General features: G+C 42.4%; 1 protein-coding gene across 1 annotated transcript in view; it reads left to right on the top strand.

The window, feature by feature from the left end:
• LOC121953960 (calmodulin-binding transcription activator 1-like) overlaps positions 1 to 27,615 on the top strand; it is a 57,777-nt gene that overhangs the window by 27,161 nt on the left and 3,001 nt on the right. Inside the window, 17 exon segments of the mRNA XM_042501251.1 lie at positions 1,345 to 1,412; positions 5,445 to 5,580; positions 8,705 to 8,776; positions 10,709 to 10,862; positions 12,206 to 13,603; positions 13,606 to 14,042; positions 15,130 to 15,256; positions 15,754 to 15,888; positions 20,413 to 20,561; positions 21,194 to 21,378; positions 21,462 to 21,540; positions 21,631 to 21,898; positions 23,130 to 23,662; positions 25,454 to 25,602; positions 25,704 to 25,947; positions 26,707 to 26,775; positions 27,454 to 27,599. Coding sequence (XP_042357185.1) covers positions 1,345 to 1,412; positions 5,445 to 5,580; positions 8,705 to 8,776; positions 10,709 to 10,862; positions 12,206 to 13,603; positions 13,606 to 14,042; positions 15,130 to 15,256; positions 15,754 to 15,888; positions 20,413 to 20,561; positions 21,194 to 21,378; positions 21,462 to 21,540; positions 21,631 to 21,898; positions 23,130 to 23,662; positions 25,454 to 25,602; positions 25,704 to 25,947; positions 26,707 to 26,775; positions 27,454 to 27,599 — 4,349 coding nt within the window.

Raw genomic sequence — 27,615 nt, 5'->3', positions numbered from 1 at the left:
TGTGTGTGTGTAGTGTTGTGCCTAGCTATGGCTAAAAAGTTTTATGGGCCTCAGACCGACATTAACAGTGGCCTGCTTGATCGTGATTATTATTAAGGGTGTGATGACAGGTCCCTCCACACACACGCACGCACACATACACACACATATATGTATATAAACACACATATAAATGCAGGATGAGGCAGTGGGGGGTTGGGATGTGAGGAGTGAATAGGGGATACTTAAAAAAACAATCCAGTTAAGTGCCAGCACCCTCCAGCTGCTCTCTCTTTTCGTCTCTCCGTGCCTTTCTTCCCCTCTCCCTCTTTGTCCCTCCATCTCTTCTGATCGGTGTGGAGCTCAAGTGCTCTCATGTCAAACTGGGACAAATACCTAAAAACACACACACACACAGATAGAGGAAGAGAGGGAGTGGAGGTCTGGAGAGGAGGACTGTTGATCTGAGGGGGCAGATGAAGGAGTGCTGGAGTGTTGATGTCTTCTTCACTATTGCTTTGTGCCACATTTCAAACACTGATTGCCTTAAGAGGACAATTTACATTTCATAGTCTTTCACAACAAGTGGGTGAGATGGGAGTCGGAGATAGGGAGAGAGAGAATGATGTTTCAAGGAGGAAGCCAGGGGTGAGAGAGTTCACCTAGCAAAGGGAAAAGGCGGCATTGCATGAGCAACTTAAAAAGCCCGAGATACAAACAATAGTTTTCTTTTGGCTGCATCTCTGTGTGTCTCCGTCTGTGTGTATGGACGTTTTGTTTTGCCCTGCTCTCGGAAGAATGCACCTGTATGATTTGAACTTTCTTTTTTTCCTTATTGGATTCATGTAAGTGTGGAAGAAGAATAGAAACAGTGTGGAGAGGAAGAGGAGAGCTGAGGAGATGAAAAGAGAGCCGGAGGAATTAAGAATCAAGTTAGGAGCAGGCTTTATCTGACGGGAAACTGTGAAACTGCAAAGTACAAGAAAACTTTTCCTATCAGCGCACTCTCTCAGCGAGTGTATGGGTCTGCACCCCAGTGTGTGTGCGCGTGTGTGTGTGTGTTTATGTGGCATGTGTGTGTATTTAGGAGATAGCTTTTCCTCCCCAGTGGAGGGAGACATCGGTGTGTCGGTGAGCGTGATTGGTTGTTGGCCCTAAGGGTCTGTCCTTTATATCTGTCTCCTGACTGGCTGCTCTGTGACCAATCAGGCACCCAGACCTCACCGTGGCAATCAGATAGTGCCACACTCTCTGTGGGCATCGGCAGGTCATCTGGAAATACCTGTTATGTTTTATCTCCCTGTGACACACACACACTCATCCACACACGAATATAACCTTTCTGTCTCCTCTTTGTCTCTCTAGGAGATTGCTGCATATCTCATCACTTTTGAGAAACACGATGAGTGGCTGACGACATCGCCAAAAACCAGGTGAGGAGAGCACAGGCAGTTGTTTCCACACACACATACACACACACACACACACACACACACACACTTACAGACACCCACACGTACAAACACAGTATCGCTCAATCAGCCAGTGACTCATGTTGGTTTAATCCCAATGACTGAGTGGCTGTGTTTGATTAAAACATTAGCGATGTACGTCGACTGTCTCCAAAGGGTCCTGCCGACGGCCTACTCTACATGGAGAGAACGCTCTAGAACATGGCTGGACTGTAAAGCACCTAGTCAGCTGGAAATAGAGTATTAATGAATGTAAATGTATTAGGATAAGTGATGTATAATTCAGACATAGGAGTGTAAGGAGGAGGGGTGGTTAAAGGGAGGGGGGAGTGTGTATGTATAAGATGGGGTGTGAACAGGGATTCACATGCCAGAACTGAATATTCATCGATCCGAATGAGCCAAAGGTAGCTCTTTTCCTAGAATGGGGAGAGGTTATAATCAGGAAGGAAGGAAGGAAAGAAAATGAAAAGAAGGAAGGGAAAAGGGTAGTTTGAATTATTGATAAATCTCCGTATTGACATTTACCTTAGTTAATACATGATGTAGGCATGATTTAAAAAAAAAAGAAAGAAAGAAAAAAAGACTTGAAAGAAAAGACAAAGAAAAGAAGAAAGAAAAAGTAAAGTAAGTGAAGAGGTCACCTCATGGCCCCATTTCTGATTACTGACACTGCTGAAAAGCCCGGGGTGATGCCTGTGTGCTCCCATTGTGCGAGCTGAAGGACTCTTCTCAGGAGCAGCCTGAGGCCAGCAGCACAGTTTATGTTGTGGATGGATTTCTCATTGATTGGTTGTGCTGCCGTATAGCCTCAGCCTCCCAGCAGCAACAGCAGCAGCAGCAGTCATATTGGTGTTATTGAGCAGCAGTTAGATATAATCCCATTTACACATGACACGAGGCACGATTAGAACAGATTACACCTAATCCCATCAGATGGAAAGGAGCTCAGCAAACGGGAGCCAGTGACATTTATGTGTGCGCGTGGTGCGCATATGTGTGTGTGTTTTCATGCATATGTGTGCAAGCGTTTGTGTGCTTGTGGGGGGGCCAATATAAAGATAACAATCAATGACCTTCATTTCTCTCTTCACTGAAATACCTCATCAGTTCAAAGTAATGACTATTACCTCCTCTTCTCACTTTTCTCATCTACTCCTCCCTCTCTCCTCCCTTTACCGGACTCACTCACTCGCCCACTCTGTCTCTTTATCTTGCCGTCTTTTTTTTTTCTTTCCCCCTCACTCTCCTCCCCTTGCCTTCTCTGTTTTCGCTCTGCTACACTGTGGAACGGTGGAAAAGCTTTTTATATCCCACACATCACAGCCCAGTTACAATCAATAGCATTTATGTCTGCTTGAATCGGAGGGCTTGCGAGGAACACGGGCATCGTCCATGTGCGCGTACGACCACGCACACACACACACACACACACACACACACACAAACGTGCACGTATTTCCCACCCACACACACACACAGGCACACATCTGATCTCATCCATCTTCTCCATAACATAATTAGAATCAGCAGCTCCGAGATGACTCACACTGCTCGAGACAGAGACTAAACTCGGCTTTGATCGGAGGGTGGGGGTCTCCACTCCGCTAAGAAACTGGCAGGCTCACCCCAAAACAGAACAGATTTAAGGTGTCAAAGAAAATCAGCTCAAAGTAAATTCAATTTCACTACACACAGTGTTCTGAGTAAATTGCAATCATCTCAGTCCATATAGATGTGTCTACATCAAATTCTAGCAGAGAGGAGAGAAGAGGAGAAGAGAAAGACAGACAGACAATAAAAGAAGGTTAGAATAGCGAAAGAAACAGACAAGATGTGAATAAGTGGAAAGGAGTTGAGAATAAAGGGACTGAAGGAGCAGTAAAGAGAAAATGAAGAGATACTATGATAAGAGGGATAAAGACTGGAGGTTGATGGAGAAGAGGAGGGCAGGGAAAGGAGAGAGGTGTGTGAATGTGTGTGTGTGCTTGTTTTCATGACCGTGCGTGTGAGAGAGAAAGAGCACTTGTGGGTATGTGTTAGTTTATTGATTGTTAACGTGCCTTTTCTCTTTCTGTTGTCATGAGATAAGGCAGAGGAGCATTTTTTCCTCCACCTACACAAACACACACGCAGAAACACACACACCTGTCCTTAACGTTTTTCAAGTGTAATGATTGATTGCTGAGCAGCAGGTTTGACATTGAGCTCAAAGAACACACGGTAGTAGGTCCTGCCATCTCTGATATCACTATAGCATCTCTGTCTCTCTACATGTATGGCTCTCAGTGTATGTGTGTGCGCACGCGCACACATGTTCATCCCACCAGGTGTGTATAGAATAGGAGCTTAGAGGCCAATGTTCCTGTTGTGCTCATAAATCACCCTACTAAAATATGAACACATAGGAGTTTGAGTCTACATGTAAGAGGGGAGGGGCAGCATAGGATGGGCTAACTTGACTGTGTCAGAATAATACTGACGTCACTGTGTTTTGCTTGTTTTAGTTGGCATTTGTGAATCAGTTGTGCAGAAGAATTTTAATACTTTGGGCAGTTTGGAAGAACAGTATGAAAATCATGTCTGGCCAGTTTCCATGGAGGTGAATTGTCAGTTTTAAAGGTCCCAATCTGTGCTCATTTTTCAGGTTCATACTTTTATTTTGGGTTTCTACTAGAACATGTTTACATACTTTAATGTTCAAAAAACACATTATTTTTGTCACACTGTCTGCTTGAATATACCTGTATTCACCCTCTGTCTGAGATGCTCAGTTTTAGCCCCAAGCTCAATGTGCTTTGACTGGTCAGTGTTTCAGGGTCTTTTACATCTGCGCTGGTGGTGTTTCTGCAACATTAGTTGTGGATTTGACTTTGACGACACTGTTGAGGGATGACGCTTTTCTGTAGGCTGATGTGGAAGTTGGCTTTGCCTTGATTCCCTTGTCTAAAAGCCTATGGCATTTTTCCATTGGACTTTGGATTACTATAAGATAAGCCCTGTGGCAAACAAATGTTTATGATACTTACGCATTTTGTTCAGCAAGATAATCTTAAGGATGAATGCCACTTTTCAGATTTTTGAAGCCTAAATACAATTGCCAGAAGCAAAAAGCTAATGGCTAAATTGAACTGCACAACAGTTGCATCATTTAACATCGCCACTACATTAAGTTTGTAAAGCCATTTTGGGCGCGGCTCAGCATGATGATGTTCTGTAATCTCATTTAGAATCAAAATTTACAAGATAGGTATTTACTTACACATTTTATTTTTTAGAAAAACCAAGTCTCTTTTGCTTGTGTTAACCACAGAGGTTATTTTAGGCATCAGATGTAGAGACGAGGGAGGCAGAGGTGCTGGAATACTAACACAGTTATGGGTTTAAGTACTCAGTATATAATATGATATGATAATACTTAATTGTCCCTGTAGGGAAATTTGTCTTGGACTCAGATGCTGCACCCATAAATGCCTTCACAGTCACAATAAAACAAACCATATACTGTATGTACAAAACAGCAATAACTGGACCAAGTCACCCAATAAATTGCACATAATACTTTTGCACATGCAAAATATTGCACATACTTTGCACTGGGGTTCTCTGTTGCTAACTTGAGTCATTGTTTACCTCCTGTCAGCTGATATCATTCACATACACTGCAAAACAATCCAACAGGAGACACATTTCTATTTCATCTTCACAACAGCCAATACAGTAAATTTGTGACATCACAAAAAAAAAGTCTGATGACTTGCTTAAAGGCACAGCTTCTGAATTCAGAGCATTTCTCTGTAGACTAAGCGTATCAACTTTGAGAGTTTTTATAAGCCTGTTTACCTGCCTTATGTTGAAAAAGAAATGGACATCTTACTTTTTCTCATTATGGGCCCTTTAAAGAAGATACCACCGTGAACAACACTTATTCTCTAGAATCAACATGATGCAACACTGTCTGTCAGTCTAACTCTTTATTCTGTCCTCCACCAGGCCTCAAAATGGCTCTATGATCCTCTACAACCGTAAGAAGGTGAAGTACAGGAAAGATGGCTACTGCTGGAAGAAACGGAAAGATGGGAAGACCACCCGAGAGGATCACATGAAGCTTAAAGTCCAGGGAGTTGAGGTGAGAGACTGTTATGGAAAAACAAGTCGATGAACTTGTTTGCGGCTGACTATGGTTTTACTGCCAATCTTACTTACTAACTTACTCTCCCTCACTCCAAGGAGACACATACGTGTAACACCAATGTACACACAAACACACATGCTGAGGCTGCAGGCCAATGTGTTACCTGAGAGCGAGCGGTGCCCCTCTTTCTTTCCCTCTCTGCTCGTGCCCCTGTCTCCCTTCCTCTCTCTGCCTCTCTCTTTCTGAAGGATAAGAGTGTGTTTGGCCTGAGGCCAGGAATGATGTCAATGCCTCCTTCAGCAGAACAGAGAGGGGTATCGATCCAGTCTCAAGGCAGCGTCTGTGCGTTAGTGAGTGTGTGTGTGTGTGTGTGTGTGTGTGTGTGTGTGTGTGTGTGTGTGTGTGTGTGTGTGTTTGAGTCACATCAGCCAGCTCAAAAATTGATTATTCAGCAGGAATATACCAAGAGGTGAGAGGAGTGAGCATGCATGTGTCAGAAACAGAAAGAATGAGGTAGAAGGGAGAGCGAAGGAGAGACAGCGAGGAGGCACATTGCTGTTTGCAGAGGGCTCAATAGTTTTGCATTAAGGGTGAGCAGGAGACAGGCAAGAGAGACACAGAGGTAAAGGGAATAATTGAGATCAAGTATTCCCATCTGCACCTCTATTATTCACGACCCCACACTCACATTGACATTCATCTCACATGCAATTTTCTGCAATCGTGCATGAATACACATACTCACACACACGCACACGCATATATACAAAGTGTTTCTCTCCCTGATAGTTGCTCAGTAATTGTTTGTGTCACGTCTTTCCCAGGACCCCCCCAAAGCAAGCACAAGCGAGCAGTGTGTAGAGCAGGGGATGGGAATGAGGGAATGAGCAGAGGGAGTGAAGGAGGATGGGGAGAGGCAGGAAGCGGGAGAGAAAAACATAACCCTGGATGGAGAGCCTCCTCATATCGAATGGAAATATATGGAAATGCACTCTGCCTTTGGCAAAACACACTTTAGATAGAGGGCGGGCTACTTCTGAGAAGAGGCAAAATGGCAAGAAAATATAAGTGTGCACGAGTGTTCATGAGACAGAAAACAGGACAAGTCGGAAATGTTGATTATATACAGCCTGATTGCTGAGTGTTTGTGTGTGCAATTTTGTCTTTAAACACAACCAATTTCTCTGTTTGAGTGTTTGTGTGGTCCTTGATTTTAATGCATGGGAAAAAAAGTGGCAGTGACGACCTTGATAAAATTATTTTTCATTTCATCCTTCCTCTCTCAAAATACCACAAACACAAACTTTATTAGGGCTGGTTATCAAACCTCAATACTGTTAGACCACTGACCAAAATATAATTCTTTCAATACCATTATCGGTATCCGAAATGCCTCTGATACTGCCTTAAAATGCTGGATTGGGTATTGGCAAATACGCTAGTCTATGCACAGATCTTATACTAGTTTCACACACATAAAATTGAAGTTTTCATGAAAGTCTATTCTTTTGCACTGCTTTAAAACAGTGGCCTACACAGTGAGTTGCACTGTACAGTCACTGGAAACTTCTGTTATAGAGCAGTGAAGAAGAATTGATTTCCAGCAAAAATTGTAACATTAGCTGTTAGCAAATAATCAGAATATTTTACACCGAAAAGTCCCAGCAGTTTAGGGTTTAACTTGAACCATGCTATACAAAAATGATAGCACTTATACAGCTGTTGAATTAATTTTTATTTTAACCACAGTGGTATTGTATTGGTACTTGGTTTCACCTAATATGGAAGTTCAGGTATCAGAATCTGTATCAGGAAGGAAAAATGGTATTTGAACATCTCTAGATTGATGTATTTCCATAAAAACATAATATCAGAAACTTTCAAAAAGGTGGAATCCTGTTTTAAATGCTTGATCATACTCTTTGTCTTGTTTACTTCTTTATCAGATATTTCTTAATTTACATGAGAATTTTGCACAGTTTAGAGTTAAGTTCTTGTGCAGTTGACTTGGGTTGCACACTGACGCATTTAAGAAGTTCAACTTGCTTTGTCAAAGGTATACTTTGCAAAAACAACTTGTAAATAAGCTCACTAGCAAAAGGGAAAGTAAGAGCCCACCATAGATTCTCTGTTGTTTGGTGTTTCTGGTTATATTTGCCTTGTTCCGGTGCTGTGTCTCTTGGAATCCTGCACCTTATGGTCTGGCACCTCATCGCTATCTTTCTCTAAATCTCACCTGAGCGCTGTGGGGGTACACAGAAAATGAGAAGAGAATAAGAAAATGCCGGCAGAGGGCAGAGACTGCAAAAAACATCATAAGTGATGATTAAGAGGGATTACTTTTGTGTGAATATATACATAATTTTAAAAAATAATCCTGCATAGTAGGCCTATATCTTTAAATATAGGGTTTTGTAGCAAAACATTAATATTCCTGAACTTCAGGTGTCAAAAGAATGTATTCTTTTTGCATTGGTTCAGAAACTCAGGTGCTGCATTGGCACTGGCATTAAAACATTTATATATCGCACCAAACGCATATATTATAAACATTCTGAAGTCATTAAAATCTGTACATCAACCTCTGCAGTTATACATTTGATATACTTTCACACTCAGACACATGTATAGACTATTTGGTATGTATGTAAGCATCCTCTGCTGGATGGAGTCCATGCTGAACTTCCGCTTCATCTTGTCCACCTTGACACTTTGTGCTTTCCTTGCTTTCTCCTCCTCTTCTTTGTCCTCTTCGCTGTTCCTGATCTCTCTTGCAGTGTCTGTGAGCTGACGACAGTGTGACTTTTTGTGAATTCCAAGTGGGCTATGTCTAGTCTTGCTGAGGCAGTAAATTTCACAATCTCTTGTGCTGTAATTGTCAACATCAGATTTATGGTATTTTAGAAAAGACATTAGGAAAAAACGCATACAGCATGTTTGCAATTTAGTTTTAGCACCGCAATCAATACAGCCTAAGTGGGTATAACCTAAGTTCTCCTCTCCTGTTCTCTCATTTACTGTCCTCTCCTCCTCTCCTCCTTTTTCACTTTTTGTCTTGCTTCCTCCCTTTTTCTTTTCTCGTTTACCCCTGCAATATCCTCTCCTCTCCTCTCTCTAGTGTCTGTATGGCTGCTACGTCCACTCCTCCATCATCCCCACCTTCCATCGTAGATGCTATTGGCTGCTGCAGGTAAGCCCCCCCTTCCCCACCTTGCCTTTTCTCACACATTTAAACAAGACTTTAACATCATTTATTGTGTGGTGATAAGTTGTTAGCTGTCATATATGGCAGCATATCTTTGTCATTTCAGGTATTTTCCCCTCACGTTACAACCATCTTATAACATTTATTCCAGCTTTGTTGAGGCTTAATTTCCTGTTCTACACAAAACTGGGCAACCACAATATATATTATTAGTGTTACACGAAGTTTTGTCTGTTAAACTGTCCATTTCCAAAACAGAACACTAAGCCAAACCATAAACCAGCAATAAACATCATCCTCCTCTAAATTAATGAGGCAGACTATAGTGAAAATACTATCACAAAGCTGGGGTCATAATAAAACTGGATGGTGTTTGGCTGAGTGGACATGCACACACACAGTTAGGCCACCAGGATATCCCAGGCCTATAGTTCTTGTGTAATGCTAACATACAGTGCAGAATAATAAAAATATTTCTTTGCCATAAGTTGACTGTAACTTCCAAAGCACAGTATGTTATTGAAACCGTGACTCTCAGTACTTATAGTGAGCAGCAAGGACTCAGGCGCTTTACTCTCCATGTGGTCCTCTCCAAGAAAACACCCTGGAGCTATGAACACCACACACTACATGCTCAGACCAACACACACATGCGCAGGTGTCCCCTGTGTGTGAAAGCATGTTGTTTTTCATTGAGATGTTGGACTCACTCTACTGCTCATGTGAAAGACATCAGAGAGCAGGAGTGAAACACACGCACACACACACACACACACACACACACACACACACACATCTCTTTCCCGATTGGTCATGCAAGACATGGTCACCAGGACCTCATCATCTTCAGATGACAGGTTACATGATTAAAAATGCCCGCATACATTTACACCGCCTCTTTGTTCATCTCTCTCTGTTCATTTTAAAAGAAAATATTGAATACCCAGCAATATTCATTTAAAATATGGAAATGCATACATATTTATGTATTCTTCGGCAGAATATTCCTGCATAATTTGTCACATGAAATTTACAAGGACATTCCAGCCACCGGCTGTAAATTGAATATGCCCTCACCCAAATATATTTTCTTTTTGCAGCATGCCCAACTAGTTTGATTCCTGCGGTCTGAAATTATGAAGGGAAATTCTGCTTGCTTTATCTGTAAAGTGCCATTTTCTGCTCTTTGCACAGATATCAAAACACATCAGTGAATATGATCATAAATCAGTCTGCGAGTGCTGTTGCATTGCACAGTGTGGTGCTGTAGCAGCCCACTGTGCCATCCTCTTTTGGAGAGAAAAGTGTTCCACCTCAGCAGGTCCTCCCCCTCACCTGAGTCTGTCTACTGAATCTTTCATCAAGAGGAGCTTCTCTCCCTCGCGCTCTCCTCACACACACACACACTCAGACACACACACACATACACACAGATGCACGTGAATGCACCTGTTGAATCATTCATGGGGTAGAAATTCCATAGGTCTGCTGGTGGCCTACAGTATAGTGAGAACTACTCTGAACCGCTCTCTCTCTCCGTTTCTCTAATTCTCTCTCTGTATATATATCACGCAAGCACACACACACAGACACACACAAACACACATGTACACGCTTACGCAGCCTCTGCAGGGTCAGAGAGAGGGAGAGAGTGATGAGTGGGCTTGAGCTGTTAAATCTTTTATGGGCAGGTGAGAGAATCTTATCTGACACGCTATGTCCAACCTCCTCCCTGACCTCCACGTTCTCTCCTGCTTTTCCTTCTCCATTCCCCCTCCCCCTGTAAACACACTCTATCTTTTTATTCTCTCCCTCCCATATGCTGGTAAGAACATGATGATGAATTAATGAATAAAAGCCATGTTTAACTAACACCATGTCCGTGCATGTATCTGTCTGTGTGTCCCCGTACTGTAGAACCCAGACATCGTTCTGGTGCACTACCTGAATGTACCAGCAGTGGACGACAGCGGGAAGCCATGTGGTCCCGTCCTCTGCTCCATCAACACAGACAGGAAGGAGTGGGCCAAGTGGAGCAAGGAGGAGCTCATCGGACAACTCAAACCTATGTGTGAGTTGGCTTTACCGTCACTTCATCTCCCTCCTACACTCATGTTTCAGCCCGCACACTTTTGCCTAAACCTGGGGATATGAGTCACCTTCGGTCAATAAAAACACCACCTGTCACGGTGCAGTAAGGTTCAAAATTAATCTGTAGGAAACCAGTGTAGTAAATCTAAAACACAGATAATCTGGTTGACCGGCTTGCTTTTTAGGCTTTATAAATAACTTGGCAGCAGAATGGGGACCAGGTTGGAGCTGTGCCATCAATAATCAGATGAGACAACAGGTGATTTCAGCAGTTCAGGGACGATGATATGAAAATTTCACTCTTGCATTGAGGAACAATATCTAATTTTGGCAGGTTATTAAGATATTGTTGTAAGATAAATCAGTAAGCCAAAATGCTACTAGACTTCCAAAATGGTGTGATAAGTTGTTGCCTTATTTACTTACTTTACAGAGAAGTGATATGTTAAATTACAACATTGTATGTTAAAAAGCTACCTCATGAAGAGACATTCAGCACAGGCTTTATACAGATTTCGATTTTTTTGTTTTTGATGGCTCAGACAGCTGGCACCATGCTGCCACCTAGAGGCAGATCCATGTTTCACCCAAGAATGGGAGGCATAGAGGGAAGGAAGACAGAGGTGCCAGAAATATCCACCATGTATTATTCATAAATGAGCATCAGGGAGTAGATAACTCCAGTACACACACATACACACACACACACACTTACCTCATCTCACCCCTCTTTTGATCTGGTTTGAAAAGGGCAAATAAGGACAGCTGCCCAAAACTAAGTGGCTTGTTGACTTAAGTAGCACCTCACTTCTCACTCCCCCCACTGAATCATATTCCCTCTCACTTCTATCCGCCCTAATTTGCTCACACTAAACAGTAATCTGCTTTTTTTTTTTCCTTTTCATAGTGCTCTCTTGATCACAGACTTGATCCATCTATGGTCATTGGTTCTTTTTTTTATGCATAAGGTCTCTGACACTTAAATTCCACTCTGAAAATGGATCAGCTAAATCACCAAAAAATGTAAATGAAGACATATAATTTAAAAACTGGAAATGCCCTCAGATTTTAGAAATGAAATGTCTTGCTAAAGAATCAGATGGCACATTTTGCATTTATGTATTTAAAGTTTTTGAACACTCAGGCGTCTAGTTAGCTCAGCATTCATGATCTCATTTTTCAGTGTACACTCTGAACACTGGAGGGCGCCATTACACACTGTCAAATGTTTGTGTAACGACTGACCTGGCCAATTGAAAGGACAAAAAATAAAGATGCATTGTCATAAAAGCTGTTTCTTTTTTTGAATGTCTTTTCTGACAGGTGCTGGAAGCAGCCTGCATCAGAAATGTTCCAGTGTCAAACAGCGCATCATCTCATCCAAGCAGGAGTCAGGGGCAGCAGCAGGAGGTGGAGCTGCAGCGGGTACGGGAGTAGCGGCAGTCCAGAGAGCTGAGGAAGCAGATGGCACAGAGGTCCAGAACAGTGATGTGTCAGAGGGCCAGACAGAGCCCAGTCCTGGAGGGGGCAGGAGCAGAGCGGGCGGAGGAGAGAGGAGGAATGGCAGGATAACCAAACCCTCCCTACTCCCACAGAGCAGCATGGAAGTGTCCTCATCCACCTCCACCAACCAGGTGGAGGTCCCTGACACCACCCAGAGCTCCCCATTGTCAATCACCAGCGACATGGCCGATAGCCCCGCTCTGGCCATCGGGGCTGGCTTGTCACAGAGCACAGCTGTGTTTATGTCTGAGGTCACCACGCTGACTGGGGATTCAGTTTACTCTGCTGGCCACACTCACCTGTTGGCGTCCACCCATGAGAGCACCACAGCTGGCATCCTGTTGGCTGTTGCCCCTGAAAACCAGAGGTTTGCGTCATTTCCTGGTGGCGTGGGCTTAGGGGAAGGAGGAGAGTTGGTGCTATCCAGCTCTCTAGACTCTGGGGGAGGAGTCAGCCTTCCTGAGACCACCATGACCTTTGACCCTGATTGCTTCCTCAACAATCCCAAGCAGGGCCAGACGTATGGAGGAGGTGGAGGGAAGGCTGAGGGATGTAACGGTGATGATGGAGGACTCCACTGCTCCTCCAACGGCTTCGTCTACAACCCAGCACTTGTCAACAACATCAAGACAGAACCTGCACCTCTGGAGGCGCCGCTGGCCACTCAGAGCAGCTATGTAGGAGAAGGGACAGGCCTCAGCCCCAGCACCACCCTGGAGCAGATGGACTTCAGTGCTGTGATGTCATCAGCATGTGTCCCGAGTCTGACCCAGCCCGCACACCACCCCTCTCCCAGCCTCTTCCTCCAGGCCTCTCCCCAGACGAGCCAGCCCTCCCAGCTGCAGACAAACGGTACTGAGGCGACGCAGGAACCAGGCGAGGCCCAGGCGTACATTGGCCTGCCCACGGTGCCAACAGACACTCCGGTTACCAATGGAGACCTGCAAACACACCTCCACCAAGCCAGCCCAGAGCAGCAGGGCCTGTGCGGAAGGAATGGACAAGGAGCGGCGGTGGGCTCTTTTCCTTTAACACCACAGGATACGCCCGTCGACGAGTCAGGCAGCAGGGGACATCGAGAGGTGGGGGGTTTAGATAAGACTTCTGAGAACGGAGGGGAGTTGCTACTCAAACCTGGTGAACCTCACGAGGCTTACACGAGCGTTGACACCGAGCACTACCTGCATCCCACAGATGACAATGGAGGAGGAGAGGAGGGGAAAATGAGATTCTGTGTAATGGTGTAAGCTTGTCAGGGGCCAGCAATTCAGTAGTGGCCAGTCCTCAGTCAATAGCTGCTGGTGCAAGCATTGATGGGGCGCTCTACAGCTCTCCTCTTCCTCAACAAGGTGGAGGGGTGTCAGCTACAACAGGTGGGGCTGGGGCCATCAGTCTGGAAGGTTTCGAGGCTTCCTTTGGGAGCCAGTTTTCTGATCTCATCAATGATTTCATCTCAGTTGAGGGGTCTGGAGGTGGGGTGGCTGCAGCGGTGACTGGGGTTCTGATGCCGCAGGAGGGGGCAGCAGGAGAGGAGCAGGGCACTGCAGCAGGCCACCTACAGGGCTCGGAGGTGGAGCAGGGAGCTCTGGGACTGCTCCAGGAGACTGGGAGGCTGTTTGGTGTGACAGACTACTCCCCAGAGTGGTCTTATCCAGAGGTTAGTAAACCCAACATGATTATCATACATTATTTATTCATCACTGTTCTACAAGGAAATCCGTCCCTCCACCACATGATTGACGGTGGCTTGTATGACGTTAAATGCTGAAATCACGCTCAACACAATTTGTACTTAGACCGCCGGCCTGGCTGTGTGGTCATTAAGGATTCAGAATAACTCAGACTCAGCTGATTGGATTTTGATGAAATTTCAATATTACACTGATTACCCAGGGTGGCTTCATTAATTTACCCATGCACCACTTATAGTATCTTGGACACCCGTTCTGTCATTGCATTATGATGAAATTTGTGGAAACATAGCATCTTACCACCATCTTTAAAAAAAAAAGCCAAAAAAAAAAAACACAATTTGACGAAAAGAACCTCATTAACTAGCCATATCTCCAACATGTGCACATATTCAGCTAATATTTTCCTCCAACTTTCTTCCAGGATCATCAGTGTTACATCATACTGATTATGCCACAGTTTTGAGTTTCCTAAAAAAGCAACACAGTTTACCTCCAAAGGCTCGAAAGGTGATGGCATCATTTTTAGAGTTAACGTAAAGGGAGCACTGCAAATGCCAAAAAAGAAACTACCAAAAGCTGGTAAAAGGCTTTGAAACTGAACACGTTTTGTTGTTGTATACTCACTTCATGACATTTTTGGGGGACAATATGTTGTTTATGTGTTATTTTTAGCAACACTACAGAGAACACATGGCAGTGTTCTTCAGATAGCTCAAACAACTTGGATGTAAGGAGCAGCACAGCCTCTAGGGGCTGCTACCAGGCCTCTTTGTCATTAGCAAAATAATAACCACTTTTTAAATGGGGCAGTTTATATCTGTCAGTTTAGATTCATATCATAGAAAGCAAAAATTTAGGCCATCATGTCTCTGAGGTACATTTCGGCAACAGATGGCATCAGGATGTTTGATGAAAGACATTTTCTGTACACACAAACTGACACTCACACAAATTGTGACATCAGGACATTATAGTATGCATGCTGTGATGTGTCTTTTTTTCACAGAGATTTTGTGACATAAGACTGAAGTCTCTGTTTGTGTGCCGCAGGGTGGAGTGAAGGTGCTGATCACAGGTCCGTGGTTGGAGTCGAGCAGTGAGTACAGCTGTCTCTTTGACCACATCAGTGTCCCTGCTGCCCTTATCCAGCCCGGGGTGCTGCGCTGCTACTGCCCAGGTAACACGCCTGTGTATGCACATACTTTTACACAACACACACCCCTTTAAAACAAAAATTGTCTTTATTTGAAAATGTAAACATTACCCCGTCCGAAACCCCACTAATCCCTTTAATACTCAGTTTTTCTTCAGCATACAATAAAAGAGTCTAACAGTGTTGGCTGCACACTCTTATCAGGATATGCAGTCCCTCTTATACAAAAAGATAGGAACAATACAAAAAATAACATAGTGAGGAGGGACTCTGTCTGGCAGGAATGCAATAAACACAGCTCTGCTTAGAAATGTTTTTTTGGAAGATATAGTAAGTGATACATGAGTCACATCCTGCTACATTAAGTGTGATCAGGGGAAAACTGCAAGGCAAATATTTTTTGCAAGCACACATGGGCAAAAGCAATATTAAACATTCTCAGTGTATAGTGGTTAAAATGCTGTCCTGAAAAGATTCTGAGACAGCAGATCTGTCTTAATAATTCCTTACCTGCTCTTCAGCCCATGACACCGGACTGGTGATGCTGCAAGTAGCTATGGGTGGTGAGGTCATCTCTTCCTCTGTGGTGTTTGAATACAAGGCGCGCGACCTTCCAGCCCTGCCGTCTTCTCAGCACGACTGGCTGTCCCTCGATGGTAAGAACATTGGTTTGTGTTTTTTGACAACACTGGGATGTACAGTTTCACTCTTATTGCCTTATTCTTTACTCTGCAAAGAGCATAAACCATACACAGATTGAGACTTGTGCATGACTGCCTCACTGTGTGCGTGGAGTTTTGCGTGTTTGTAATTACATACTAACTAACATACTATATGTTACAGATGTGCACTTTACTTTACTGTATTTGTTACCCAGAAAAATGAAGCCCCATATTATAATACAAAATACATCCTTTTGTTATTCTTTCTTATTCATTTTTTTACTATTTGTGTGGCTTTTAGATCCAGCTCTCTGCCATTTTTGATCTGTTAAAACTGTGAGACAACCTGTTGGTGTGTGTGTGTGTGTGTGTGTGTGTGTGTGTGTGTGTGTGTGTGTGTGTGTGTGCGTGCGTGCGTGCGTGCGTGCGTGTGTGTGCATGCGTGTTGCTGTCATTGTGCTGCTCTGTTTGGTTACATCATTGTTTCACAAACTTTCTGTCATGTCCTCCTTCAGAAGCTGAAAAAGAGTTTATGTCCCCCCAACCCTCACATTTCTTTAACAAACATCAACAATAATTGAGGAAGCAACGAATAAAAAGGCTCTATGGTGAATTTTAGTAAAATTACGGTAAATGTCCTACCATCTGCAAACTCCTGATTGTTTATTTTCCCTACACAAATAAGGGAAAAGAAACACTGGCCGCCATTGCGGCTGGCCCCACAGTTCGACAACCACTGGATTAGATGCATACATTGCTATTTCTGTATGTCCACAGCCATGGATGCACTGTGCTGACCAGTGTGGTGTCCTTGCTGCATGATATTTGGTTGAATAGTGTTCTTCTGAGCCCTGTGCTTTTCTATTTCCGCCCTTACCCTGTGTACAGATACATTTAAAAAATGAATCTAAGTTCCTAGACAGTTTGACACCTGTTCTGTGAAATGTTGTGTGCATACTGCACCTTTTATCTTCACAATCCCCATTTAGAAATTGTTGGACTTGTTCAGGTGAAAATAATTTACCATGTTGTCCACTGTGAGTGTTTGTAGTGAAATAAACTGCGGATGTGGTTCTATCCAGTGATACTCAATGAAATGAAAACATACTGTAGGTTGTTGGAGGACAATTAAATGTTCTTTGAGTCAGCTCTGGGGATTGGTTGCATATATCTGCACAGCAGCCGGGGGGTGTTAGCTTCTGTGTGCAAATATATCTCCTGATGCAATTGCGGCTTGGAAACACACGGGTCTCCTCGACTGAGGCATGTCCTGGGTTACTCTGTGTTCGCCCCCGTCTCTGCGTTGCGCAATGCGGCAATGCGGCTCTACAGTCACAGCAGGCTGGCTGTTTGCTGGAGTGAAGGGCAAGGACATCATGGCACAATCGCGGTCCACTTGACTGTCAAAATGTTGGGCACCACAGGCAGTGTGCTTGTGCAGCCTCATAGATGCTATATATAGGCTCTGCTTTTGACTTTCAGCGACGATACGGAGAGCTGAATGTGCGCTCCGGTTATTTTTGCTTCTTTGTTTGGCCTCAAATGTAACATCACAGGCTCGCTGCCTGGGAAAGGAATAGACAGGAATAAATAATTTGAAGCAAATATGCGTCAGCACACGACTTTGGCACATGTCATTGCTCCAATTTAGTTTGTGTGAGGTCTATTGTTGTACCGATGACGACCGAGCCTCCTGCAGCTCAGAGTCTGGCGGGCGGATTTGAAGCGTGTCTGCTCTCAGACACAACGTGGAGCCTGCTCTCTCTCTCTCTCTCTCTCTCTCTCTCTCTCTCTCTCTCTCTCGCTCTCTCTCTCTCTCTGCACTTAGTTGTGTTTTGCTCGATTGGAGTAGCAATGTGTGAGTCGCACACTTCAAACTAACGGGGTTGAACAGAAGCGGGAACAAAGAGAGCGGCAGATAGAGAGACTCGCTGTTTGGGTTCGTAGCTCATTTGATTTTAAACTGATGATAACTTCAAAGCGCGCCCTCTTATCGGCGTCCAGGTCTGTGTTGTTTGTAGCTAGGTTAAGTTTTTTTTTGTCATGCTGCTGTAGATGGACGTAAATGTGCCTGCGGTCTAAATTTCGACTTCAACGCTGTAAAGCCTTACACTACTTCTGCATTTCATTTGTAATTCAGAATATTTGTAGTACATGCGGTTGCGCAGCCTCTGTCGATTTTAGACAAAGGGACGGAAGAAATGCCACAAGTCCTCATGTCTGTTTGCACACTAGATGGTTGGACTAAAAGACGCGCGAAAGCCAGCTTGTTTTATGTTGCAGAGCTGATGATTTGAAGCCTGTTTAGTCTTACATGTTGAGCTGCTCACTTTCAGCACCACAAGGAGTGGACAGCTCCACTAAACTCTGTAACAACAAATGACGGGAGGCTAACGTGGCTCGCGTAGAGGCCCACATAATAACAGGCCTATAGGCACAGACATGTGGGCATATTGTACATCACCCAAAGCTTGAATTCAGATTCAGAAAACTTTAGTGTCTGTGGTGACAGATAATCGTCTTACACGTGGCTCAACATACAGTGCAAAACAAAATTAGACAATAAATATTCAGCATGTGTTCCTGAAAACCGAAATCGAAAAAATAGACTGCATATAGTATATACTCTGTGTTTAAGATGTTCATGTTTGCCACTGAAAGTTTCTTTTGAAAGTGTGTGTTTTTGTCTGAATCTATTTTTCCAATTAATGATTTTCCTAAAAAAAAAAAAGCTTTTCACTTGGAATGTTATACAAACAGAGGTTTTTGAATAAAGCCACTAGTTTAAGATGTGCAAAATGTAAATAGATTTTTACAGATATTTAAAACAACTTTTCATAACTGTTTTAATTAAAAATAACAACTCAAATGCCGATTTCACTTATATGTATTGTAACACTGCAACAAGTTTGTCTTAATGATCTGCTTCTTAAAAGGCATGTGTTATTGGAGTTTGGTGTCAATTCGAACTGTATTGTGGTAGGTTAGTGGTGAGAGCATGTCAAAACCCTCATTTATTGGAGAAGAATCCATGGAAATAAAGCATTTTGGGGGAAAACCCTCCAACAGAGCAGAAAAAGTGTCAAAAGCTGATCAAGAAATCCATAATTAACCAGGACAACTTTAAGTTATCAAACAAACTTTGTAAAGCCACTGAATTTACATTCAAGAGCAGCAATATCAGTGATTTATAATATTTTTAGAAGCTGGAGTGTGTAACCAAAATACTTGTGGATTTTTTTTCTAGTCGAGTATAATCCATTGACTTAATTAAAACACTCAAAAAATCATTTAGAAAATAATTTATTAAATTTGCATTTAAATTATGTGGTTAAAGAATATTAGTAAGGATATAATTGCATGCTATTGACATGATTAATAAATTTATACTTTTTTTAATTAGACCATAGATTTTTTTTAAAGTAGGTGTATCTAATGATGCCAGTGGCCTTTCTTGTGTTTCTCTTTAAACTTAATAAGATGAGCCTTGCAGCATCTACTCACGTAGCATGAATGGCAGGTAGATAACTGGACTGTTAAATGGAAAATGACACAAAGACTGGTGCATGAAAATAATTGAAAGCCTGTTTGAAATGTATTTTACAAACATGCTTAAAATTGAACAAATCACTTGTAAATTAAAGAGGAATATTAAATAATGATTTCATCCCTGTTTAACTGCCTAATTGTAATGAATTTATGAATACATTTTCATGAATTAATAATATTTTAATACAACAGTAAATTACGTTATTAGAATTAACCAATAAAAAACACCCTCAAAATAGTCCCCTCAGTCATGCCTTTCTTTTTTATGTGCATTTCTAGAAGCATTAAATGCTTTTATGTGACCAGAAATCTGCAGCACTTTCCCTATATATAGATGTATGTGTGTTTTTATGCATCTGAATTTGTATGTGTGTGTGTTTTCAGTTATGATGTTATGATGTATGATGTGTGAAGCTGTGTATAACAGCTAAAATTGTGGAGTGATTTGCTTTGTATTAAGAAAAACTGCATTTCCAGCCTCCTCCTCTGATTGGCGGAGTGGAAAGGGAGGAGCCTGAGCCTTTGTGTCACCCTCGTGGCTCCACCCCTTCAGCTCAGTTGGTGTGCTGCAGACAGAAAGAAAGAAAAATAGGAGTGAAAGGAGAGGAGAGAAAAACAGAGAGACTGAGTGAGAGAGCAGCAGGTGGGATGACATAATATGCACTGCAGCAAAACTGCAGCAGCTCTGAAACAAAGGGTCACAATCACACATAGACACATGAAAACTTGCATTTGTTGTTAGAGACATACCCTTTGACAAACACTCGGTTCCCAAGTTTTCCATTGTTGGTAAGGGGATTTATTGGATGTCAGTTGTGATTTATTCTGCAGTATTGAGCCCCCTAAAGAAGAGCCTCTCTCTCTAAGTCTCTCTAAGAAGGATTTACTAAAACATTATATTGATTTGCTTTAATGCAACAAATAAGAAGCCAGTGCTTACAGGAGTGTGTCCCACCTTCATTTCTGTAGATACCCAGTTCAGGATGTCCATCCTGGAGCGTCTGGAGCAGATGGAACAGAGGATGGCTGAGATAACCAATCAGAACCCCAGCTCAGAAACCATGGCAACCAAGGGTGGAGGGGTGGAGGGAGGAGGAGCAACTGATCAGCAGTCTCAAGTACGGCAGAAAAGAAGTGATTTAGCTTGGGTGAATTTTTTTCTTTTCAGCTATATAATCCTAAACAGAATCAAGAAAGGAATGCAAGTAAACATTGTGAAACAAGGAAGTAGGTTGTTTTACTCATAATTATTTATGTAGGCTGGTCTTTAAAATTGTGTTTGAGTCAGTGAGATTACATTTGAAGAAATTATGGTGATGGACTAAATTTTGTTTTAACTCCAACAGTACATTAGGTCTTTTTTAACTCAAAAATAAATACTAAAATATTAGATAAGTTAATTCAGTGGTAGAAATACCTTATCAACACAATGCAATCATGCGAAAAACTATCACCAATTTTAGATTTAGAGAGGCGTTATATCCGCACTGTGCAATTTTCTGACATGCTCTTAATAAATACTGATCAAATATATCATAAGCTTCACAAGGCCGGCATTTGTTGCAGGATTTGATTTTATTGCAGAGGTCTTGCTTTTATGAGGTCACTGCGATTTGTTGAACACAGGATGTTTTCTTTGTTAAAAATGACCATTTAACACCTTAAAAACACTTATAAGAAACAGCAAGAACGTAAATTACAGTCCTTTAAGTTATGAGTCACTTTGCCCTTTCTGTCTCCGATCTCCAAGATTTCTACTGATCAGGGTTCGTTCGAGGGCCGTGTTGTGGTGGTGTGTGAGAAGATGATGTCTCAGCCATGCTGGGCTTCATCCAATCAGCTCGTCCACAGCAAGAACTCCAGAGGAATGACCTTACTGCATCTGGCTGCAGCTCAGGGCTATGCAGGGCTCATTCAGACACTCATTCGCTGGCGGTGAGTAACACACAAACATGACACGCCATGGTGAACACTCACTCTATGTCAGTAAATCTCACTTTTGTTGTCTTGCTCTACAGTACAAAGCATGCTGACAGTATTGACCTGGAGCTCGAGGTGGATCCTCTCAATGTAGACCACTTCTCCTGTACTCCACTGGTGAGCAATCAATAATTCTGAATGGTGTTTTGAGGGTGTCTTTCTTTGCGTGCCTGTGTTTGATCTGTGTTTTTCCTTTGGCCTCCTCAGATGTGGGCATGTGCTCTGGGTCACACTGAGGCAGCATTGGTGCTTTACCAGTGGGACCCAAGAGCGCTGGCTATTCCTGATTCGCTAGGACGTTTGCCACTCAACATTGCCCGATCCCGGGGCCACACTCGATTGGCTGAGCTCTTAGAGCAGCTGCAACAGACTCCTCAAGCTCAGGGTCAGCCTGCTGACACTTGGATGGACAGGTGGAGAGGAGAGACACAGACCAGCGGAATAAGCAACAGCCCTACCCCAAACCCTACCCCAGGTGGGAAAACCTGCCATTTTATTGTTTATCACTACCAGGGGAAATGAGTCATTTTACATGCTCAGTTCACCCAAAACGCACAAAAAAATCACACTTATCCCCAGTGGTAAGTAACCAGGCTGATTTCAGTTTTAAATGTTTAAAAGAGGTTTTAAAGGATCAGTTCATCCCAAAATCAAAAACACATATTTTTCCTCTCCTCCCTATTTCTCTATCAGTCTAGATTGTTTTTGGTGTGAGTTGCTGAGTGTTAGAGAGTTTGGTTGTAAAGATGTCTGCCCTCTCTTGAATATAATGGAACTGTGCAGAGGGAAGTATGCATCTACTCATGGATTAGAGACTCATGACAGGGTGTGATGTAAACATCGATGATGTCCTCCTCTGCTAAGTTGTAACACAAGCTTTCATAGTGGTGCTAGGTGAGTTAGCAGTAGATGCATGTTTCCTACTGTGCAGCGATAAGGTTCGCAGGTGTAGTTTGGTAGAAAGAAAATAGATCCTACATGAAACTCACAACAAGGTCTGTGGATTGTTTTGAGAAACCAGATTACGATTTCTGGGAAGAACATTGCTATTGAGTTTTTCAATTTTTCAATTTTTTTTTTTTTGCGGCTTTGAGCACCAGAAGCCGAGTGCCATGTAGTTCCTCTATATTGGAGAGGAGGCAGACATCTCTTTGGCCAATATCTCCAACTCTTTTCAACTCACACCAAAGCAATCAAAATTGATAAATAAAAATAGAGAGTAAAGGAAAAATATGTGTTTTGGATTCAGGGGGTAACTGTCCCTTTAAAATATCCATAACTAAGACTTGGTATGCAACCTAGCTTAGCATAAATACTGGAAACAGGTAGCCTAACTGTCTAAAGAAGCTCACTAATTAATACTACATATCTTGTTTAAACTGAAATGTTGAGTAACTAAGATAAGCTAACCAGCTGTTGGCTTAAGCTACATATGCACTTGACAGACTCGAGAGTGGCATCAATCCTTTAATCTAATCCTGGGAACAGAAGCACATAAGTGTATTTCCCAAAATGTCAAACAGTTCCTTTGAAAATTAAAGTCGAAAAATGAACAGCAGTGTGTCTTTCCAGTTACTCTGAATAATCTAGGCGCCTCTTTCTGTTATTTCTGGGTGTGTATGGGGAATATATGGTTATATGTTTTCAGGGTGAAATCATCTAGAAATGTCATTTGCTCTTATTTTCCACCATCTTTGTTTTCCCAGAGCTGAGGAGAACCAGGACAGAGAGCCAGCCAGACAACCAGAACCCAAGCTGGAGCCAAACAGGACACAGAGCCCAACAGGGAACCCAGGCAGAACAGGGAGGCCCACCCCCAGCCAAGAGACTCAAACCCAGCCCAGACACCCAGCAACAGCTAGCTAACTCAACCCCTGGCACCAACACCCTCACCTCCCTCCTCAACTCGTCTCCTAGTCCTAACCCTCAACGCTCTCTCCTCCCCAACACCCTGCAAACTCAACCCTCCAACCTCAGCTGTCAGAACGCACCTCCTGCCAGCTCCAGCCCCAACCGGCCTCAGCTGCCCAGCACTCCATTCTCCCACCTGCAGGCCAGGATAGGGGGGTCTGGAGGGGGCACCAGGTGGAGTCTGAGACAGAGTCTTGGGCAGCGTAGCCTAGCCAGGAGGATTCTGGGAAAAGAACGACTGGCCATTCATCTGCGCCAAAGAGTGCTGTCTGACAGGGGAGAGGAGACAGAGCTGCTGACCTATCAGGATAACACAGAGGACTTACAGGTATGGAGAGCTGATTGTGAGGGGGAGTTCTGATCTTGTTGCTCAACCAGAAATGAACCTTTTGTACTGTATGTGATGTAAAATGTATACAGCTTGCTTTGCACGTGTGCTATGTTTGTGATAAAATACATGAAATATTACATTAAAAAAATCTGTGAAAACAACTCTCCCCAAACTTTGACCCTCAGTGTAAATAAGGGAAACTCCCATGATACCTCAGTAAGTTATAAAAAAAATACATAACCTCAGGAAGGGTGCAGTTTGTTGACAACAAACTTGATTGGACACAGGATAAACAGTCCATGACTGAAGTTCGGGATTTCACATATCAACTGCACTCAAGGTGCCCACCTTGTGCAGGCAAGTCAGTGCTATCTTCACCCTCTTCACACTAGCAGACACTCACTAATACATATGATCAAGTGCACCATTTAGTTATGAAAAAAAGGGCACCATACTACATTTTCACTGGCAAGAACAAAAACATATTACTAACTGGTTAAAACTTACATTAAAGGAATAAATTCACCCTTTGTGTATAACACTGAGCTTGGTCCAATGATGACTAAAAAAAAAGGTTATCGTTAGAAATGACCCGAATTCTTCGAAGCTTCAATCTTTGCCATGGTAATAAAAGTTTAAATCAGTATTCGAATGTTTTGTTTTTTATTTTGTTTTTTCACCAGTAAACTGGTGGGGAAAATTGAAAAGAGGTGACCAATGTCAGACACATTGAGGCCAGTGTCTTCAGCACAGTCACTGTTCCCCAATTAAAATGGCTGTCCAATGAAGAAAAGGAACATGTGAGATGAATAGCTGATGGTATCTCATGATGCGGCCTGATTCACTGAGTTTGAGTCCTAAATACAGGAGCTTTCTGGGCAATAGTCCACCTTTCCACTATATCTCTCTCTCTCTTACACACACACACAGCAGCGCTAAATCCTACCAGTCTAGTTGGGTTTGGATAGTTAATTGGCAAATATGAATCACTGATTACTATTACATCACCATATTATACCACCATACAACCCCCACCCCCAATCAAGTAAATTCATGGCAAAGCTTTGAATATTCGCAGATAAATATCACTAAAGCTTCCAAGCCACAGAAGTGGTATTCTGGACAGCCCTAGATTTAGTTTGGATTTAGCCATTTGTAGGGGTTTTGCTATCTAATCACAACTATAAATCAATTTAAAAGAAAATGGATTGCAGTTATATAAGCTCTGATGCTTTCATTTTTAATCCAGTGACTAGGATAACTTAATGGCAGCGAAAATCACGTGGCTGTTTATGCTATATATGCTATATGATGCAATAAAACCCGATGACAAAAGGAGAGGACAGTGTAAGCCCATCTACACTGACATCACATATAACATGACAAGGGGGGCCATAAAGATAGGATAGAAGAATGTATTACATGAATAAAGCTTGTTGGTTTAGTTAAGACTCTCGCCAAACAGCCATTTTTATATGAGCTACACACATTTGATGTATTATACATGCATACATACGATGAATACAGGATAAACCACAGAACAGAAACTTTCAAAAGTGAAGTAATGATGATAATGCACAGACTTAGGTTCTGTGCAGGAAATAATGACTTTTATTGAATTGCCCACCTATAAATAAAAAAGCAGTCAATCCATAAACCATTAAATACCCAGAGTTGAGTATTGTATAGGTATGAATGAATGCCTAAAGTAAATAAACTTTTTTTTTATTTTAAGGGCAGCAGGTGTTAGAAATATGTTTCGTAACACCTGCTCTGCGTGTTTTGCAGATGGATATTACGATGCTAGCTGATCACATCATGGAAGCTTCAACTGGTAGGCTTAAACACGAGGCTATGGAGACGGAAACAGACTCTGGGAAGGTGGGGATCAGCAGTGATGTCAGGTTACTGTCTGGTTACCTCGGTGAGGTGGAAAGGTGAGTCAAGAAACTTCTGATTTATGCACATTTACTTTACTTAGCAAAGAGCATAAATCTTTTTCATTATAAAATTTGCTATGCTGTGTTTTCCTCTCCAGGTTTCTAAACTCCAAGTCCCATACTCTATACCCCAAACCAAACTCTCTCTCAGGGCCTGAGGATCAGCAGAGTCCTCAGGCTAAGCAGGCCCAACCCTCCCCCTTTGACTGGACCTCCTTCCTCTGTGCAGCTATGAAAGAGGAGAGGTTGAAAACTGACTCCTGTCTAGCCATGACTGAGGCAGAGCAGGGGGAGCTGTATGAGACCATCAGGCATGCTCTGCACTCCCTCAGAAAACACAAGGTAAACACGGCCTCCACTTCTGTGGAAAAACGCAAAGTTTGCTCAGACTGTATAATAATTTTGGCATGCTGTTTTGGCATTTGTTTAAATGATCTTTCTCTCCATTTCTATCTTAAACGAATCACTACTGCTTGAAAAGCTTAGAGAGTAACTTCAGTAAAAACATAGTAAAATTTTCAGTGCATTTGCTCCGGTCTATTTTGTGTGGAGAATTCTCATCCTGAAACTTCACAAGAGGTGACTTGTTACAGGAGGACAATGTTGAAAATTGCTTTCTGCTCTCCAACACAACAAATATTACCAGCACGACTATTCAACTATTACTGTGTTTCCGACATTGTCTTCCTGCACAAGTCACCTCGCTTTAGCTTTTAGAACGAGACGCCTCCTTTAACAAGACTTGGACACAAAACAGCTCGTAACAAGTGAAATTCATGAAAAAAAGTTCTCAACAGGGTCCTTTCCATCATGTCGTCAGATTTGTAATAACATTCTGAGGAAGTTGCAGAAACAAGTACTTTTTATGGACATAAATTGAAGTTAAGCTCATGTCCCAACTAGTTACACTGTAGCCTGTTTTGCAGCTGCAGTGGTCTCTCTTAATGTTGGACCAATTTTAAAAAGCTCTAGCTTTTAGTCACATATACACGAAAACATGGGAAAATAAGGTTGAAAAATGCTGGACTTACTCTTTAGGATGACCATTAACAGTTAAACATAAATTAGGTTTATTCAAACTCTGAATGTCACTCCCCTCAGGGTCCCATTCAGGAACAACGTAAAGAGATTGCAGCAGTGATTCAGCGCTGCTATAAGAGATACAAGCAGGTAAGAGTTAATAACACACTACTTGCCTTTACATCAAGCTGACCTGCAGTTAAGTACTGAATTACATACCCAGAAGTAACAGTATAAACAGACATGTTCCCTTTATCGTGTAGCTGACATATTGACATAAAAATGTTTATTCTCTCTGATTTGTGCTAAACATATATTTTGTTCATTAGAACTTAATTTTGAATAAGCTGAAAATATAAATGTGGTTTGTCCATATCCTGTGCAACAGTTCTTTACTTTAATGGTATTAACTTTTTATCTTCCTAATAGCTATGTACTAATCTATAATTAAGCCACACAGCTTAATCATGTCATTAACTGTGTGCCTCTGTAATGAAGTTTAAATGATCAAAGTTCTTTAAACATGAATTGTTTATTTTACAGGGTTTTATGAACACTTGAGTCCGTTTTTATCGCTTTTTTTTGCTTCAGACTCTTTGAAGTGGTCTATTATGGATATTTATGAGCAAAACTATTGAGTGTAGAGGCTCTTAAGCATTGATCAGTCATATTTAAAGATATCAGAGGGAACGATTTAAAACTACAAAATGTATTGATAACAAAAATTCTGAAATAAAATGTTGATATATGTGTATTCAGGATTCAACATAACAAATGTACATATTGGATGTGAGGGTTTATAACACGTCACTGCTGTCTCTCTCTCAGTATGCACTTTATAAGAGGATGACACTGGCAGCCATCCTGATCCAGAGTCGTTTCCGGAGTTTCCATGAGCAGCGGAAGTTCCAACAAAGTCGTAGAGCAGCGGTCCTCATCCAGCAATACTACCGCTCCTACAGACACTCCCTCGGGTACTTCACTCTCACT

The sequence above is a fragment of the Plectropomus leopardus genome, chromosome 2 (genome assembly GCF_008729295.1).
Source record: "Plectropomus leopardus isolate mb chromosome 2, YSFRI_Pleo_2.0, whole genome shotgun sequence".
In the NCBI taxonomy this organism is placed as follows: domain Eukaryota; kingdom Metazoa; phylum Chordata; class Actinopteri; order Perciformes; family Serranidae; genus Plectropomus; species Plectropomus leopardus.
This window is presented reverse-complemented; position numbering and strand designations above follow the sequence as displayed.